The following is a 17229-nucleotide window of genomic DNA, read 5'->3' on the forward strand; positions in this document are numbered from 1 at the left end:
GTTACTCCCAGAAAATAATATAAAAGTGTATAATAAAGCCCATAAACATCCAAAACAGAATATATAATAGCATGGAACAATCAAAAATTACAGATACGTTGGAGAGGTATCAGTGGGCGCGCAGGGCCTCCTGCCCCGGCTGCCGCTGACCCGGAGGTTATCGCTGCTGCTGTCGTACAGTTTTGCTCGGGTTGCGTGCCGGTCATGAAGATCCCAACTCTTCTCCGCGACTCAAAGGGGTCCGGAATACTGCTGCCATTGGAACTGCCCCCAAGCCCACCGTCTTGCAGTTGATACAACGAATCCGTCTCACCCGTGGACGACTCACCATCAGAGTAGATGGCCGTCTCACCGCCGGACACAGATCCTTCCGAAAATTCCCCTCCATGGATGCATCCCACGAAGGCACGCTTCATGGCGGGCTGAGCCCGGGCGGGTCTCGCACGCTTAGCCGTCTCGATGATGTCAGTGCAGATGTCCGGCTCAGGGCCCGGCTCGCCGATCTGGCCGATGAAGACGTGGATTCCGCCGAAGGGGACCCGGTACCCGTACTCAATTCAGCCGGCGTCGGGGCGCTAGCCTGTGTCGTTGATGTAGAGCTTGCCGCGACGACTCTTGGTCATCCGGCCCATAGCGTATCCCTTGAGCCCTTCGAAGCTGCCCTTCAAGAACTGAAATCCACCGTGCGCAGGCCCCACGGTGGGGCGAACTGTCGTGGAATTGTCACGGCAGATGTCCTAGTGAAAGGACTTAGTCATGGAGCCATCGCAACTAGGAAGCTTAAATGGGTTAAAACGGGACAAAGGACACTAGGATTTATACTGGTTCGGCCCCTTGCGGTGAAGGTAAAGGCCTAATCCAGTTTGAGGTGGTATTGCTTATGTTTCGATTACTAGGGAGCGAATCCGCTTGACCTAGCTCTCGATCTGATCTTACTTGCCCTGAACCGCCGCCAGGTCGTCCCTTTATATACAGAGGTCGACGCCCAGCGACTCATAGAGTCCCGGCCGGCACATAAACAGTGTCCGACTCGGTCTCTAACTATTCCTTCCTTACAATACAAGTTATGTACATATGGTGGTTTATCTCTACGGGCCTTGAGTCGCCTTTGGGATTTGGGCCCTTAACTGAACCGCCATCTTCCAAAGCTTTCCTGGGCTTCATGAATCGCCATAGGTATAACCCGGCCCCTCCTGGGTGGGTCATACCTAATAGTTATATCCCCAACAGGCTATGTGTTCATCTCTCTCTCTCTCTCTCTCTCTCTCTCTCTCTCTCTCTCTCTCTCTCTCTCTCTCGTGTTCTTGATTTGGTACGATCTTGATGTACCACGAGCTTTGTTTATAGAGTTGGATCATATGGTGTTTCTCCCTCTCTATCTCGTTGTGATGAATTGAGTTTTTTTACCTTTGAGGTTTCTCTATTATCTTATTGAATACTTTCATGGATTTGAGAACACTTGATGTACGTCTTGCATATGAATACCCGTGGTGACAATGGGGTATTATATTGATTCACTTGATGTATGTTTTGGCACTCAACTCGCGGATTCCCGAGGTGACATTGGGGTAATCTATGCATAGGGGTTGATGCACATTTTGGTCCGACTTTCTGCAGTAGAAATATTTGGGAACTTTTTGATGTTCTTTGTGTTGGATTGAATATTATGAATCTGAAGTTGTTTGATTTATACCGTATAATCAACTCACGGATAATTGTGGTGACATTGGAGTATCTAGGTGACATTAGAGTTGGTTGATGTGTATCATATGGTGTTATTTTAGTACGAACTCTAAGGTTGTTTGTGACACTCATAGGGATGGCTCAATATATTGATCGGAAAAGATAACTTTAAGGTGGTTTCGTACCCTACAACAATTTCTTCTTATGTTCTCCGCTAGATAAGAACTTTGGAGTGACTCTTTGTCGCACGTTGAGGGATTGCTATATGATCCAATTATGTTAGCACTGCTGAGAGATTGCACTAGTGAAAGTATGAACCCTAGGCCTTGTTTCCAAGCTTTGCAATACCGTTTGTGCTCTGTTTTATCACTTGCTACCTTGCTGTTTTTATATATTTAGATTACAAAAACCTATATCTACTATCCATACTACACTTGTATCACCATCTCTTCGCCGATGCACCTATACAATTTTCCATTGTATTGGGTGTGTTGGGGACACAAGAGATTTCTTGTATTTGATTGCAGGGTTGTTTGAAAGAGACCATCTTCATCCTACGCGTCCCACGGATTGATAAATCTTAGGTCATCCACTTTAGGGAAAATTGCTACTATCCTATAAAACTCTGCGCTTGGAGGCCCAACACGAGTGTACAAGAATAAATTGTATAGTAGACATCACCCATCCAGATCCAAGCAGAAGAAGAGGCCCAACAAGTTGTTCGATCCATCCACATGGGAGTTGTAGTATTTATGTGGGCTCGGTCAGCGAGAATGGCATGGCGATGTAATTGGATGATTTCTTTCCCCTTTCCCACTCTTCCCCCTCATCTTTGTCGAACTGCTCCTCCTGCCCCTCCCGATTCCTCTGGCCCCCTCTCAAAGCTTGTACCGTGTTCGTCAAGCAATAGATCGAGCAGGGTTGCGTAACACGTTCATTCTACAAATGGAATATCAACGTGTGCCCTTATTATTACTTTTGAACTTGTGGCACACTTTATTAAAACTTAACTGAACATCTTTAACTAGTTCGGCTAAGAGAAAGCCAAGAGGTTCATCACCCCAAGAAATAACAACTTTTTTGGATAAAGGACATGTTATTGAATTGATTTATCAAGGTGATACAACCGCATCCAAAGAATGTCCGGCCTCTGCACAACAGGATGCACACAGCCCACAAGTCCAAACGACGAAAAAATAAACATTGTTTTGCAGCAAAAATAAATCAATCCAGCCTAGGGTGTGGCAGATCCTATCCGGAGAATACACCGCCATCCATGGAGAGAGAAAACCTCCCTGGTCGTGTGCTCCAGCCGTGTAGACGCCATCATAAAATGGTCTCTGTCCTCTGGCCTCTACAGGATAGACCAAGTACGCAGACATCGTGTACATGCATGAATAACCTGCACAGGAGAAGACACACATTTTTTAATTAAAAACCACATCATTCCTGGTAAGCCACATTGCCCTGCATAAGACAACCACCCCCATAAGAATATGGGCAGAAAATTGTTTAACAGTACCCCGCAACCAATTGCCGAACATGTGACGTGCACTACGTGGGGGTATAGATTTGAAACTATTTGAACTATGGCCATATAGCACGAGCGAATTTACACTCAAAAAACAAGTGTTTAATAGACTCGTCATGTTGGCAAAAGACACATGTCTTACTACCTTGCCAGTTCCGTTGTGCCAGGTTATCTCTAGTTAAAATGACTCCTCTGCTTAAAACTAGAGGAATATCTTCACTGCTAGAGGTATTTTTAGCTTCCACAATTTTTTGTTATTAATGGGAACATCACTATGAGCCATTGCATCGTACAAGGACTTGACTGAGAAACTGCCGTTCTGATGTAGCTTCCATCGAAACTTGTCCGGCTTGCTTATCAGGAATGTCCTCTAGACGAGAGAGTAATTCATTCCATGCTGTCAGGCGAGGGCCAAAGAGATCCCTACGAAAAGGTTTTCTTATCCCAAAACTTGTTTGATCATGACAAATTTATGTCAGAAAATCCTATACAAAGCAGAGTACTGCACCATAAGTGGGGTGTCGCCTAGCCAGACATCTTTTCAGAATCGAACCTGAGAACCATCCCTAACTGAGAATCAAAGGACCTTCTTGCTAAAGAGTGTTCCATCATGGTGCCTCTCTTGGGCAGTGAACAAAAGAGACTGGTCCAGTCCTCTACGCTATAACGTGTGCCCTGATTTATTCTAAATCTTCTCCCACTTCCGTAAAGTTCATGGACGGAACAATCCAAATGTTCCTATCGCTTCCACCATTATTCAGAAAAAAGATCTGTTCCATACTCTGCATCGACATTAGCAACAAAATAATGGAAGAGATGAGACGAGGATGCTGGATAGATATCGGCGTAATTTGTTTTACGTATCTTACGGGTCTGCCAACGTGGAAAATTTTGTTTAAAAAAAACAAAAATGCTAAACACACGGAATATTTACAGGCTTCTACCGGGTGCTCCCATCTAACTAAACCAACCCCTCTATTTTCAGGTGGGTGGGGCCAAATCTCCCCCCTTAATGGACAGAACAATCCAAATGTTCCTGCCCCTGCCAACTCATAGTCACTCTGTAAAAGGCCTGTATTAAGCCCGTGAATGTAGCATCTATCTATTATATTATTATTGGCTCAAAAAATCTATTACATTATTAGAACGCTAGAAAATGAAGGATTTAGTTTTAACACTAGAAAAAGGGCGCACAGGAAATCTTGTGATCTCCCTTCCTTTATATAAGGTGTATTTGTTTGTTGATAAAATTTCAAAATGTAATGTGCATTTCTTCTAATTTCTCGTAATTTCCTTGTTAGCCCTTCAGAAAAAAGGAAAGTACCTCTCCTGATTGTCTGTATCTCTCCTTGTAGCAAACGAAGAAAACTATCTCTTACTTTCCTGGAGTAACCGATTACTTGCCACTAACCAACAAATTTGCCAAGGGTAATTCCGTCCTAACATATGTATAATTATGTGCCTTGGTCACCGTGCCAAAAATAATACACATTAGATAAAGGAAAGGGGGGAGTATTTGAAAGACGTATGCATGTGTCCGTGTGTACCACACGTTTTGAACCGGCCTTTTTTTTCTTTGGACAGGAACGGTGATGATTTGGAGTCCAAGTCCTATACGACTACGTACATATTTAAGAGAAAAATCTATGACCTGTTATGTATTCCATAGGTTCCCACTTTCCGGTCACCGGCCTACAACAGAGACGAGTAAAAGAGTCCAATTCCAATACAACGCCTGTGCTAAATAGATGAGAGAGATAATTCTTAAATTCTAAAACATGCTCTCTTGCATGCAGTATTGTATGGTACAGAACAATCTCTTTTTGAAACATCTATGGTAGTACAAAACAAAGTATTTTTTGACATATCTATACATATAGCTTTAAGCAATGGAGCGTATGATTTGCTGGCCAAAAGCAAATGGTAAAGGACAAAAAAATATTTTTATTATTGAAGGGGATTAAAAGCTCAAACTGAATAGTAATTGGAGGAAAACTCGCCACTACGGTGGCAAATTAGAACAATATGTATTATGAGACGAATTATATAACTGAAATAACATATATCGCATTGCAATTTCAGCTGTATAAATATGAGTAGAATGCTTAAACGTACTCAACTAAAAAAGAAGTGGACCATCGGAGTTCTGCCAATAGGAAAAAAATGTAGAACAAACGAGAGAGTGATAGCGAATATTTTACCCAAAAAGAAAGGACTTTTTGAGGTCAATATGTAACGAATCACCCGCAAAAAGAATGTAATGAATCATTTCATGAAGCTCTGACATGTGCCAATTAGAGAATACTTTTTCAAATTTCTACACCATTTGTAGATTACATAGGTTTATACTGGAAAGCAGCATAAACAATTACATTAACAAGAGAATATGTGCAACCATATGTATGGACCACCGAATGTATGACTTTTGACAAATAAAGAAACACAAGTGCAATACGGACAGTGATGAGGCAAAAGATGGAACTTATAACAAGGTTTGGTAATAAATGACGGTGGCAAATATAAATGTTGACAAATGAGTAAAGTTAACAAGTAAAAGCTCAACGATAGTCTTCTCTTCTATTGTGTGTGTGCACTTCATGTGGGTAGCCAGGTTGGCCTGTGTGGACTGGTTTGTAGACGATTGTGACAGTTTTTGCCCAGTTTTCCGTTAATTAGCCAGGCATTTCTCTTCTACTCCCTCTGGAAAGAAATATGGGAGTGTTTAGATCACTAATATGATTTATATGAATACAAATGTAGCAATGGATGAAGTGAAAAGATAGAGAGAACACACTACAATATAGGAATAAAAAAGTCTAGCCACGCAAATGCGCGGGTTGCCCCGCTAGTTGCTGGAAAAAGAAAGAGCAGGGGCCCCACCCGGTGAAATTAAGGGTGGAGATTAATTAGAAATGAAAAGTTTTGTAAGCTTTATTGTGACGTACTACCTCCGTCTTGGTTTATTGGACTCCTTTGTATTCCATGCCAAAATTTGACCATAAATTTAACTAACAAAATGTTCACGCATGTTACAAAAAATTATATGATTTTAAACTATGTTTAAATATGAATTCAATGATATAATTTAGATTTTGTTAGTTAATTGTTTGGTCAAAATTTGACACAGATTATTAAGGAGACCAATAAACCATGACAGAGGTAGTACACAGGTGTAACATTTGATGCGGTGTGACACACGTGTACCACGTTTCCGGCACGACCTGCCGCTTCGCGCCTTCTCAGACAAACATACCGGCGCCTTCTCAGACAGACCCATCAGCTGGCTGGCTAGCGATCTGACGGAGCAAGTTGCATGGCTGCTGCATGAATGAAAAGCAAAGCAAAAGCCGTATCTTTTCCTCTGGTGTCCCGATGTACCACACCGACCGACCGACCGATCACCCGGCGGTGCCGTCGCAGCCGTCCAGCTACACATCGCGTGTGTCTTACGTCCATTGTCGATGGCCGCCTCGGCCACGAGATTAGCCAGCATGCGTCGCTGTCCTTTTATTTTCATTTCCCCCATCGACGTCGACGTCGATCCCGTGGCCCCGCCGTGGTCGGTCGCTGTGACATTCCAAACTGACCGGCGTTTTCTTGCAATTAATTACTCTCGCTCCCGTCGGTCCCTTTCGTACGTACGTGCATCGGCGCAGAAGAAATTGGCAAGTAGTAGGTGCGATTGATTAATGTTGGAGTACTACTGAGTGGGAATGACGGAGGATGACCGGTGGAGATCTCTGGCACACCATCGTCGCGCCGTCGTCACATCAGTCTCCACGAGACGCCATGCATGATGCGTGGTGTAGCGTCATGAGATCGTGTTCCGTGACGTGCACACGTCGATCGGTCGGATTTATTATATGAGGTCATAGCACCTCACGTACCCTAACTTGTATAGAATGTGATGATTCAGTCCCAAACTTGCAAAACTTGACTCCACCATACTCCAACTTGCACCTTATGTGACGATTTAGTCCCAGGCCAATCACAGCTCGACAATTGGCAGCCAGGTGGCTGGACCGATCAGCGCACGCACTTTTGCAGAAACCCCCCTGTGGTTTTCCCTATACCCCAACTTTCAACAGCTGTAAATGGCAACAATGGTTAGCAACTGATAGAATGGAATCACGATGCAAGACTGGGAATATACCATTTCACAGAATAGCATTTACATTTCACAGAATAGCACTTTTGCAGAAACCCCCCTGTGGTTTTCCCTATACCCCAACTTTCAACAGCTGTAAATGGCAACAATGGTTAGCAACTGATAGAATGGAATCACGATGCAAGACTGGGAATATACCATTTCACAGAATAGCATTTACATTTCACAGAATAGCACTTTTGCAGAAACCCCCCTGTGGTTTTCCCTATACCCCAACTTTCAACAGCTGTAAATGGCAACAATGGTTAGCAACTGATAGAATGGAATCACGATGCAAGACTGGGAATATACCATTTCACACAATAGCATTTACCTGGTTAGTGCTCATGAGATACAAGTGAAACACTGAGAGGCCACCAACAAACCAAACCGCGATAAATGTGTAGACAACCAGAGCGATAGAAGCAGGGGTCTTTTTTTCTCTCTCGATGTGTACGTACGCACGTAGTACGCACCATATCGATCTGGTCCCTCCCGGGCGGTGCGGTGCGCGTGAACTCCGGCTCAGCGGCTCGACCGCTCGGTCGTACGTGTGACGCAAAGGAACAAACTGGGTACACATGCAAAGCGAGCCCACGACGGCACGACGCGCAGAGGAACAGCGCACCCATGTCAGAGAGGCCATCTCTCTACGTACGTACGCACCGGCGCTGCATGGGCTAGCTGGATCCTTCCACGCATCATGCATGTCTGCTCTGCTCTCCCCTGCCTGTACGCGACGCAGGCACGACGACAACGCGAATACACAGACACACATACATCGATACACGCGCATGATGAGATGAACAGCTTCTCCTTTCGTCCGGCAAACCAGGAGCACACGCATGTGTATGCATGGATGGATGGATGCACGCATGGCCACCACGCACAACGGCCAAACTCTCTTGTGATGCTGGCAGTGGTCACCCACACTGGCTCGGATTTGGAGTGTACATACATATACCAATATGTGGGTACGTACATGACAGTGACGGTGTTTGTTTGGCGTATCTACGTACGTGCTGAGTGTAGTGGTGTGGCGACCAATCACACCCCATACGTTTTGTAAGTACGCATGTACCCGGCCGATCGATCGAGCCGTCCCTTTCGATGGGCGTGTGGCCAAAGAGTGATTGCTACACTTATGTAAATAAGTGTACGTAATTTACATAGATGCTTAGGTGGGCTTTTATGGTTGGGTGGAACTCAGGAGACGGGCCCATCTGGTTGAAATCAGGGGGTGAAGAGATTAAAAGGGAATGTTTGGTAATTGCTTCGTGAAGTGATTAACAGAGAAGGTTAACAAGGATGCGAAGAAGAAAGAACAAAATTGAACAATTAACACGTGAGGATGGGTCTCTCTGCAGCAGTGAGAGTGAAGTGGGGAATATGACCACAGATTTTTATTGAAAACTATACAAGTCTCAACGCACAGTTGGGATGGAGGAAGTGCTCTCACACACACCTTGCAAGGTTAACGATGATATGAATGCGATGCTTGTTGCACCTTACACATCTGCAGACATAAAAGAAGCACTTTTTCAGATGTTTCCAACGAAGGCACCGGGGCCAGACGGTTTCTCGGCCCAATTTTTTTTTGAAAAATTGGGGTGTTTGTGGTGATGAGGTGACCAAGGTGGCATTACGTGTTTTCTCAATGGCGAAGAGTCTCCGAGGTTATTAACAGGACATTCATTGTTTTGATCCCCAAGGTATCCAACCCAACCTCTCTCACTCAATTCCGACCTATAAGCTTACGAAATGTAATCTATAAGATTATTTCTAAAGTTTATGCCAATCGGTTGAAGAGGATTTTACCGGAGATAATATCACCAGAGCAGTCCGCGTTCATTCCTGGGAGACTTATTACTGATAATATTATAGCAGCTTATGAGTGCTTACATTTCTTGAAGAGGAGAAGGAGTAAACAAAATGCCTTTTGTGCTATGAAAGTTGACATGATGAAAGCATATGACCGCGTAGAATGGAGTTATTTGAAGGCAGTTATATTGAAGCTTGGCTTTAGCTCTAGCTGGGTGGCAAAAAGCATGCAATGTATCTCCACGGTTACTTTTAATGTCCTCTTAAACGGCTCAAAATTGGAAGAGTTCTGTCCGTTAGGGTGATCCCATATCACCTTATCTCTTTTTACTGGCGGCTGAGGGCCTCTCTTATTTATTACGGGCTAAGAGCTCTAATGAGGATATTCGGGGAGTGGTAGTTGCACCGGGTGCCCCCCCCCCCCCCCCCGCCCGGTTAGTCATTTGTTATTTGCGGTTGACTGTTTGTTGATGTTTAAGGCCAATGATACAGGTGCAGGCTTGATCAAAGATATTATCCAACAATATTGTGATGCATTGGGGCAGCGGGTCAACCTTGCAAAATCAAGTATTTTTTTCAGCAAGGGATGCCCAAATGATCAAAGAGATCTCAGCAAGGGGATCCTTGATGTCCCTAATTAGTCATTATCAGAGAGGTATTTGGGTCTACCTTCAGATGTTGGCAAATCAAAAAATTGCACATTCAAGTATATAAAAGATAGACTTTGGGCAAAGGTGAAGTGATGGATTGAAAAGTCCATGGCGGGGAGTGGGAAGGAGACTTTAATTAAGTCTGTCGCTCAAGCAGTGCCAATTTTTTCAATGTCATGTTTTCTACCACCTAGGGATTTGTGCCAGCAAATTGACACGATGTTAAGGAAGTTTTTCTAGGGGAGTAAGAACGGAGAAAGGAAAGTCGCATGGGTCTCATGGGACAAGCTTACCATGCCAAAATACCAAGGGGGTTTAGGCTTTCGAGATATGAAGCTCTTCAACCTTGCAATGCTCGCCAAGCAAGGTTGGAGGCTACTTCATGACCCTAGTGCACTAAGCGCTAGAATTTTAAAGGTTGTTTATTATTCACAAGGAGATGTGCTTGCATCTGATTTGGGTTCTCATCCATCTCAGGTGTGGCGTGCGATTCATGTTGGGCTGCAGGTCTTAAAGCAAGGCCTAATTAGGCGTGTTGGAGATGGCCAGTCCATTAAGATCTGGGAGGATAATTGGATTCCAAGGGACAACATGTTGAGAACTCTGCATCCTAAAACAATTGATCCTCCAATCATGGTATGTGACCAAGTGTTGGAACAAACAACAAGTCCAGGAACATTTGCAGCCGATTGATGCTTTGGTTGTGCTGAAAATTCCTTTGAGTTTGCGAAATTCAGAAGATAGCCAGTCATGGCATTATGAGCGGACTCGTATCTTCACCGTCCGCTCGACATATCGTCTCCTAGTGGACACAAAGAGGAGGCGGGAAAAGTGGCTGGCAGGGCGAGCGGAAATGTCTAACACTGTGGTAGCTCAAGGTGAGTGGAAGAAGTTATGGAAAGATCGAGTTCCAGGTCTGATTAAGCTCTTGGCGTGGCGTTTGGCTTGCAACTCAGTCCCAACTGAATCTGTATGTCACCATAGGAACATGGCCGATGTTGATGTGTGTCCAATTTGTAACAGTACGGTTGATGACTGGAGCCATGCACTGATAAATTGCAACATGGTGAAATGTGTCTGGTCACTCTTGGAGGAGGATCTGGTCGAGCACGTCATCGCATGTAACATCCCTGATGCAAAACTTTGGTTGTTGGAGATGGTGGACTCAACTAAGGAGGAAGAGTTTCTGAAAATTCTGGTGACATTGTGGGCCACTTGGTGGGTTCGGCGGAAAGCTATTCACGAACAAGAATACCAATCTCCGCTTTCCACCTATTGTTTTACTGAGAAATATTTGAATGATCTGGCTTTGATCTCGGCCAAGGAAGAGAAGCCACCTGCTGTTGTTCCATCTAGAATGGACCTGGGTAGTAGGAGGACTTGGGCACCCCCTGTACGGGGATGTGCTAAATTGATGGTGGACGCAGCAATTTCAAAAAATCATGAAAAGGGAGCCTATGCAGTTGTTTGCAGGGACGAGAAAGGTGTTTACCAAGGCGCATCAGCGGTCGTCGTAGAGGACCAGGTAACAGCGGAGATCCTTGAAGCTTTAGCTCTCGCTTCAGATCTTAATCGGACGAAGGTTTAGGTGGTAACCGACTGTGTGGCCACGGTGCACCATCTGAGGAGACTATATTTGGGTGAAAGCTCTAGATTATTGATGATATCAAAGTAAAGATGAAAGATTTCAAAATCTGTCTCTTCGATTATGAGAAATGAGAGAAGAACTGGGAGTCTCATAGTTTGGCTAGAGCATCTGTTACTCTTAATCTCGAGCGCCACTTGTGGCTTATGAGCCCTCCAGATTTTGTTTGTATTGAACCTTTGATAGAGCTTGAATAAAGATGGGTATCACCCCCCTCAAAAAAAGGTAATTGCTTTGTAAGGGTTTCGTATGTGTAGCATTACTGGTGGCCAAAACCGGATACCGAGGAGGGATCACTTCTTTCACTTCTATACTTCGAGCCAACGCTGACCGGCAAAAGGGACACCGAAATGATTGTTTTTCTGTCCTGATATGGTCCATGAACATGATGCGGGAGAGAGTCATTCAACGCTATTCACAAATTAATCCGGTTGGGAGGGGAGAGTAGAGAGGAATTTTTTTTTGAATGTTGGCAGGAGAGCTACCAAATTCATTGATCAGAAGAAGGCATTACAAGAACACCTCCAAAGGAGGAATGCGTCGCATAAAGGCGAGTGCCAAAAAAAGAAAGAAAATAGACTACTCAGTTTATTGTGGAAAATCGGGCAAAAACCATGGCAGCGCCTAGCCAGACTAGACTTAAAGCACCACAATACATACAAGGCACCGGAAAGCGAAAACCCCACAACACACCCGGTCGGACACTCGAGCGCCTTCGCTGCTACGAGAGTGCACACCGACAACCGCCATATTATACCGGGCTGCCACGAGCATATTCGCAAACCTCGAGGACACCAGAGAGGAATGATAGGCCCGAAAGAGCGAAACCTATGCCGCTTCGATCCCACGAGCCTAGCTGACATAGCTCGCCGACGCTACTTGCATGTGAAGGGTGCTCCTCCTGCTCTCATCGTCGACCAAACAACCTGTTGGGGAACGTAGCATGCAATTTCAAAAAAATTCCTACGCTCACGCAAGATCTATCTAGGAGATGCATAACAACGTGAAGGGGAGAGTCTGTCCACATACCCTCGTAGACCGAAAGCGGAAGCGTTTGTTAACGCGCTTGATGTAGTTGAACTTCTTCACGTTCCGACCAATCAAGCACCGAACGTATGGCACCTCCGAGTTCTGCACACGTTCAGCTCAATGACGTCCCTCGAACTCTTGGTGACGGTGATGCTGAAGTTATCCGCGCAGGGCTTCGCCTAAGCACTACGTGAATATGACCGGAGGCGTAAACTGTGGAGGGGGGCGCCGCACACGGCTTAGAACAATTGATGTGTGTTAGAGGAGCCCCCACCCCCGTATATAAAGGAGGGAGAGGGGAGGAGGCCGGCCCTAGGCGTGCCCCAAGTAGGAGGAGTCCTACTTGGGCTCCTAGTAGGATTCGCCGCCCTTCCTTTTACCAGAGGGGGAAAGGGGGAAGGAGAGGGAGGAGGAGAAGGAAAGGGGGGCGCCGCCCCCTCCCCTTGTCCAATTCGGACTCCGACCTTGTGGGGGGCGTGCCACCCCTTTGTGGGCTGGTGTGCCTCCCTCCTACGGCCCATATGGCCCATAACTTCCCCGGGGGGTTCCGGTAACCCCCTCGGTACTTCGATATGTACCCGATACACTCCGGAACACTTCTGGTGTCCGAATACTATCATCCAATATATCGATATTTACCTCTCGACCATTTCAACACTCCTCGTCATGTCCGTGATCTCATCTGGGACTCCGAACAACATTCGGTCACCAAATCACATAACTGATATAATACAAATCGTCATCAACCGTTAAGCGTGCGGGCCCTACGGGTTCGAGAACTATGTAGACATGACCGAGACACCTCTCTGGTCAATAACCAATAGCAGAACCTAGATGCTCATATTGGCTCCCACATATTCCATGAAGATCTTTATCGGTCGAACCGTTATGACAACATACGTTATTCCCTTTGTCATCGGTATGTTACATGCCCGAGACTCGATCATCGGTATCTTCATACCTAGTTCAATCTCGTTACCGGAAAGTCTCTTTACTCTTTCCGTAATGCACCCGCAACTAACTCATTAGTCATATTGCTTGCAAGGCTTATAATGATGTGCATTACCGAGAGGGCCCAGAGATACCTCTCCGATACTCGGAGTGACAAATCCTAATCTCAATCTATGCCAACCCAAAAAAACACTTTCGGAGATACCTGTAGAGCATCTTTATAATCACCCAGTTACGTTGTGACGTTAGATAGTACACAAGGTATTCCTCCGGTATTCGGGAGTTGCATAATCTCATAGTCAAAGGAATATGTATAAGTCATGAAGAAAGCAATAGCAATAAAACTTAACGATCATTATGCTAAGCTAACGGATGGGTCTTTTCCATCACACCATTCTCCTAATGATGTGATCCCGTTCATCAAATGACAACACATGTCTATGGTTAGGAAACTTAACCATCTTTGATTAACGAGCTAGTCTAGTAGAGGCTTACTAGGGACACTGTGTTTTGTCTATGTATCTACACATGTATCAAGTTTCCGGTTAATACAATTCTAGCATGAATAATAGATATTTATCATGACATAAGGAAATATAAATAACAACTTTATTATTGCCTCTAGGGCATATTTCCTTCACAACCAGCTCCAAACGGAAGCACCACCAACGACTCCACGCTCACCAAAACGCTGCCGCTCCAGAACCACCGCACCACCACCAAACTAGTGCTCCATCACCAAATTTGGCTCCAAATCCAACAAAGTAATGACACCACAGGTGCCACCATTGCATGCGGTTTTCACCGGGAGGCAAGAACATGGAGACAGGAGAGGTGTCGGATCCCCTCGATGGCGCCTTCAAAAGGAAAATCACACTCGAGAGCGTCATTCGCCATCCGCCAAGCCCAAAGTCGATCTTGACTTTCGTCGGGGAACCGAGCACCTATGCCGGGGACTACGTCTCCAACACACTACCACCAAACCGGAGCAGCCGACGCCACTTGCTGCACCACACAGAACTAGCCGGAGCACCACCGGTGGTGCAGTCCCGGAGCAACCCTAAGGCCCTGCAAAGAGTACGCCACCGCAGACCACAATCCCATCCTGGAGCCACCTCACAACCGCTAGCAACCAGGTGCCAGTCGAGCCGCCTCCAGACCCCCAGTCACCAGGGCGCTAGATCTGGCCTGCAAGGGCCCACTAGATTTGGCCGCACCAAGCCAAGGGCCACCCGCCGGGGGGTGGGGGAGCTCACGTCCTCCCGCAGCGTCCCACGAGGGTGGCGCATGCAGCTGCGCCACCCAGGCCTCGCATGCCGCCCGGGCCGCGCCCAGCCACTCCACCATGCAGCCGAGAGCACGCGCGCATGAGCTGCTGATTTCCCACAAGTATAGGGGATCAATCGTAGTCCTTTCAATAAGTAAGAGTGTCAAACCCAATGAGGAGCAGAACGAAATGACAAGTGGTTTTGAGCAAGGTATTTTCTGTAGGCACTGAAATTATCGGTAACGAGTAGTTTGATAGCAAGATAATTTGTAACAAGTGACAAGTAGCAAGAATAACAATAAGTGCAGCAAGGTGTCGGTGTCAAAACCGGCAGATCTCGGGTAGGGGGGCCCAAGTTGTGCGTCTAGGGATCAATGGTAACAGGGGACCAAGGGACACAATGTTTACCCACGTTCGGGCCCTCTTAAAGGAGGTAAAACCCTACTCCTGCTTGATTATATTCGAAGAGTATAGAGATTACAAGAGTTGATCTACCTCGAGATCGTGGTGGCTAAACCCTAGATGTCTAGCCTATAAATATTCTGATGACGGTAATGAGGATAGCCTCTACGGGCTAACCCCTCCAGTTTATATACACCGGAGGGGGCTAGGGTTTGTACAAGGTCGGTTTATCAGGGAAGGAAACAATACACCCGGACTCTAATCTTGCCATTAACGTATGGAGAAGTCCCACCCGGACACGTTAGACGGTCTTCAGCTTGATCTTGTATGGCCCATCCAACCCGGCCCATACTCCTGGGCCGGACACCTGAGGACCCCTGAATCCAGGACTCCCACAGTAGCCCCCGAACTTGCCTTCATTGACGATCTAGTATGCGGATATGAGTCTTCGGCTTTGTAAGGCGGGTTCTCCACCATACTCCGGATTGACGATAGTCCGACCTCGGCTTCTGTGTCCAGTCTTTATGATTCCTTCCTACCGTCGCCTCGATTTTTGAGCGAATGCGAACGGTCCATTATTTTTTACTTTTTAACCCCCTTAATAGGAACGGGCGGCGTTTATATAATGAGGTCAGATCCCCGAACGCCATCTCACATCGCCCAAAGAGCAACAGAGCAAACCACGGAAAACTCAAACCATGGCTAGCGCCCCTGGCTCCTCCTCGCGTCCTCATGGCCCTCAAGAGGGGGATTGGCAAAGTTGTTCTGTATCCCATCTTCAGCTCAATCGTCTCCAGACGGAAGGATATCTTCCCCCCGCAGATCTAGTCTCTGTATGGGCGGATTAGCTTCTATGGGTGATGGTGTATTGGCAGAGAACTTCCCCAACCCCAGCCAAGGGGAGAGGGTGTGCTTCATCTCGTTCCTCCTGAGGGGCGTAGCATTCCCGATCCACCCCTTCCTTAGGGGTCTATTGGAATATTACGGGATCCAGCTGCACAACCTCACGCCAGGTTCCATTCTGCATATTTCTTGTTTTGTCGCCCTTTGTGAATTATTTTTAGGCTGCGAGGCTCATTTTGAACTATGGGAAAAGTTCTTTTGCCTCATCCCCTGCCACCAAGGCAGAGGGTCTATATTTGAAGTGGGCAGCGCCGAAGTATGGCGTATTGCGGGTTCGGTTACCCAGTTGGGACTTCGAAGAGGGGGTCTGAAGAATGGCCTTCGGAATGGTTTTACATTGATGATGTTCCTCTCCCGGATCCTATCCGGCGCGGACTTCCCGAATTCTCTAGCGCTCCTTTGAAGAAGCTATTCAACTGGCGCCCCAAGTCCTCCGTACAAGAAGACAGTGCGGAGGTGATGAGGTTGGTTAGCAAGGTGAGATTGCTGACCCATTCCGGACTCTCCATCATTGAAGTCATGGCCGTAGCAATAAAGCGATGCATCCAGCCTCTTCAATCCAGAGTAACTCCTTTATGGAACTACAATGGGGAGGATGACGCGTCGCGCTAAAGGCGAGAGGGTCCGGATAACCAAGCCGCATTGGCTGCCATGCTGGTAGACCTTTATAAGGGGGAAGAAGAGGACTTCGCTTGCTTAAATTGTCGGGAAGGTTTCTTCATGTACAACCCCATTGAATGGGTAAGTTTAGTCATTCATTACTTTCTTCATTGTTGGGATGCATTATCCGAATACTCTGATTGGTTCAAAACAGTCATGGACGAAGGTAGTCGAGGACATCCATTGCCCCCCTCCTCAACCAGAGGACTATGCTCGCCATGAAGACCCCAGATTCCATGAGGATCCGTATATATTTATGGAATTTGAAGACGAAGTTTATTATCAAGCGAGCCTTGACGGCTCGGAGGTAGCCATTATGGCTGATTACCCCGATCTCTATCCCTTCATTAAGGTAAATGTTCGGAAATCATTTAAGAAAGGCAAACACTTCTGCTTACAACTTACCCTCCGCACTGGACCGTGCTACACAAGATCGGCGCTCAGCGAGCCGTACCCAAGGACGGGCAGCCAAAAGGAAAACGGCTCCTTCATGGGGTGAGCGCGCAAAACGAAAGGGGACCGAGAGCGCTGCTGAGCCTG

At 46.3% G+C, this 17229-nt stretch overlaps 1 protein-coding gene across 1 annotated transcript; it reads left to right on the forward strand.

Annotated features, from left to right (window-relative positions):
• Nucleotides 1-10820: 10820 nt before the first annotated feature.
• LOC120976068 (uncharacterized) lies at nucleotides 10821-11420 on the forward strand. The gene has a single exon (XM_040402880.1). The coding sequence runs from the start codon at nucleotides 10821-10823 to the stop codon at nucleotides 11418-11420; it is 600 nt and encodes a 199-aa protein (XP_040258814.1).
• Nucleotides 11421-17229: the final 5809 nt, after the last annotated feature.

The sequence above is a fragment of the Aegilops tauschii genome, chromosome 3 (genome assembly GCF_002575655.3).
Source record: "Aegilops tauschii subsp. strangulata cultivar AL8/78 chromosome 3, Aet v6.0, whole genome shotgun sequence".
In the NCBI taxonomy this organism is placed as follows: domain Eukaryota; kingdom Viridiplantae; phylum Streptophyta; class Magnoliopsida; order Poales; family Poaceae; genus Aegilops; species Aegilops tauschii.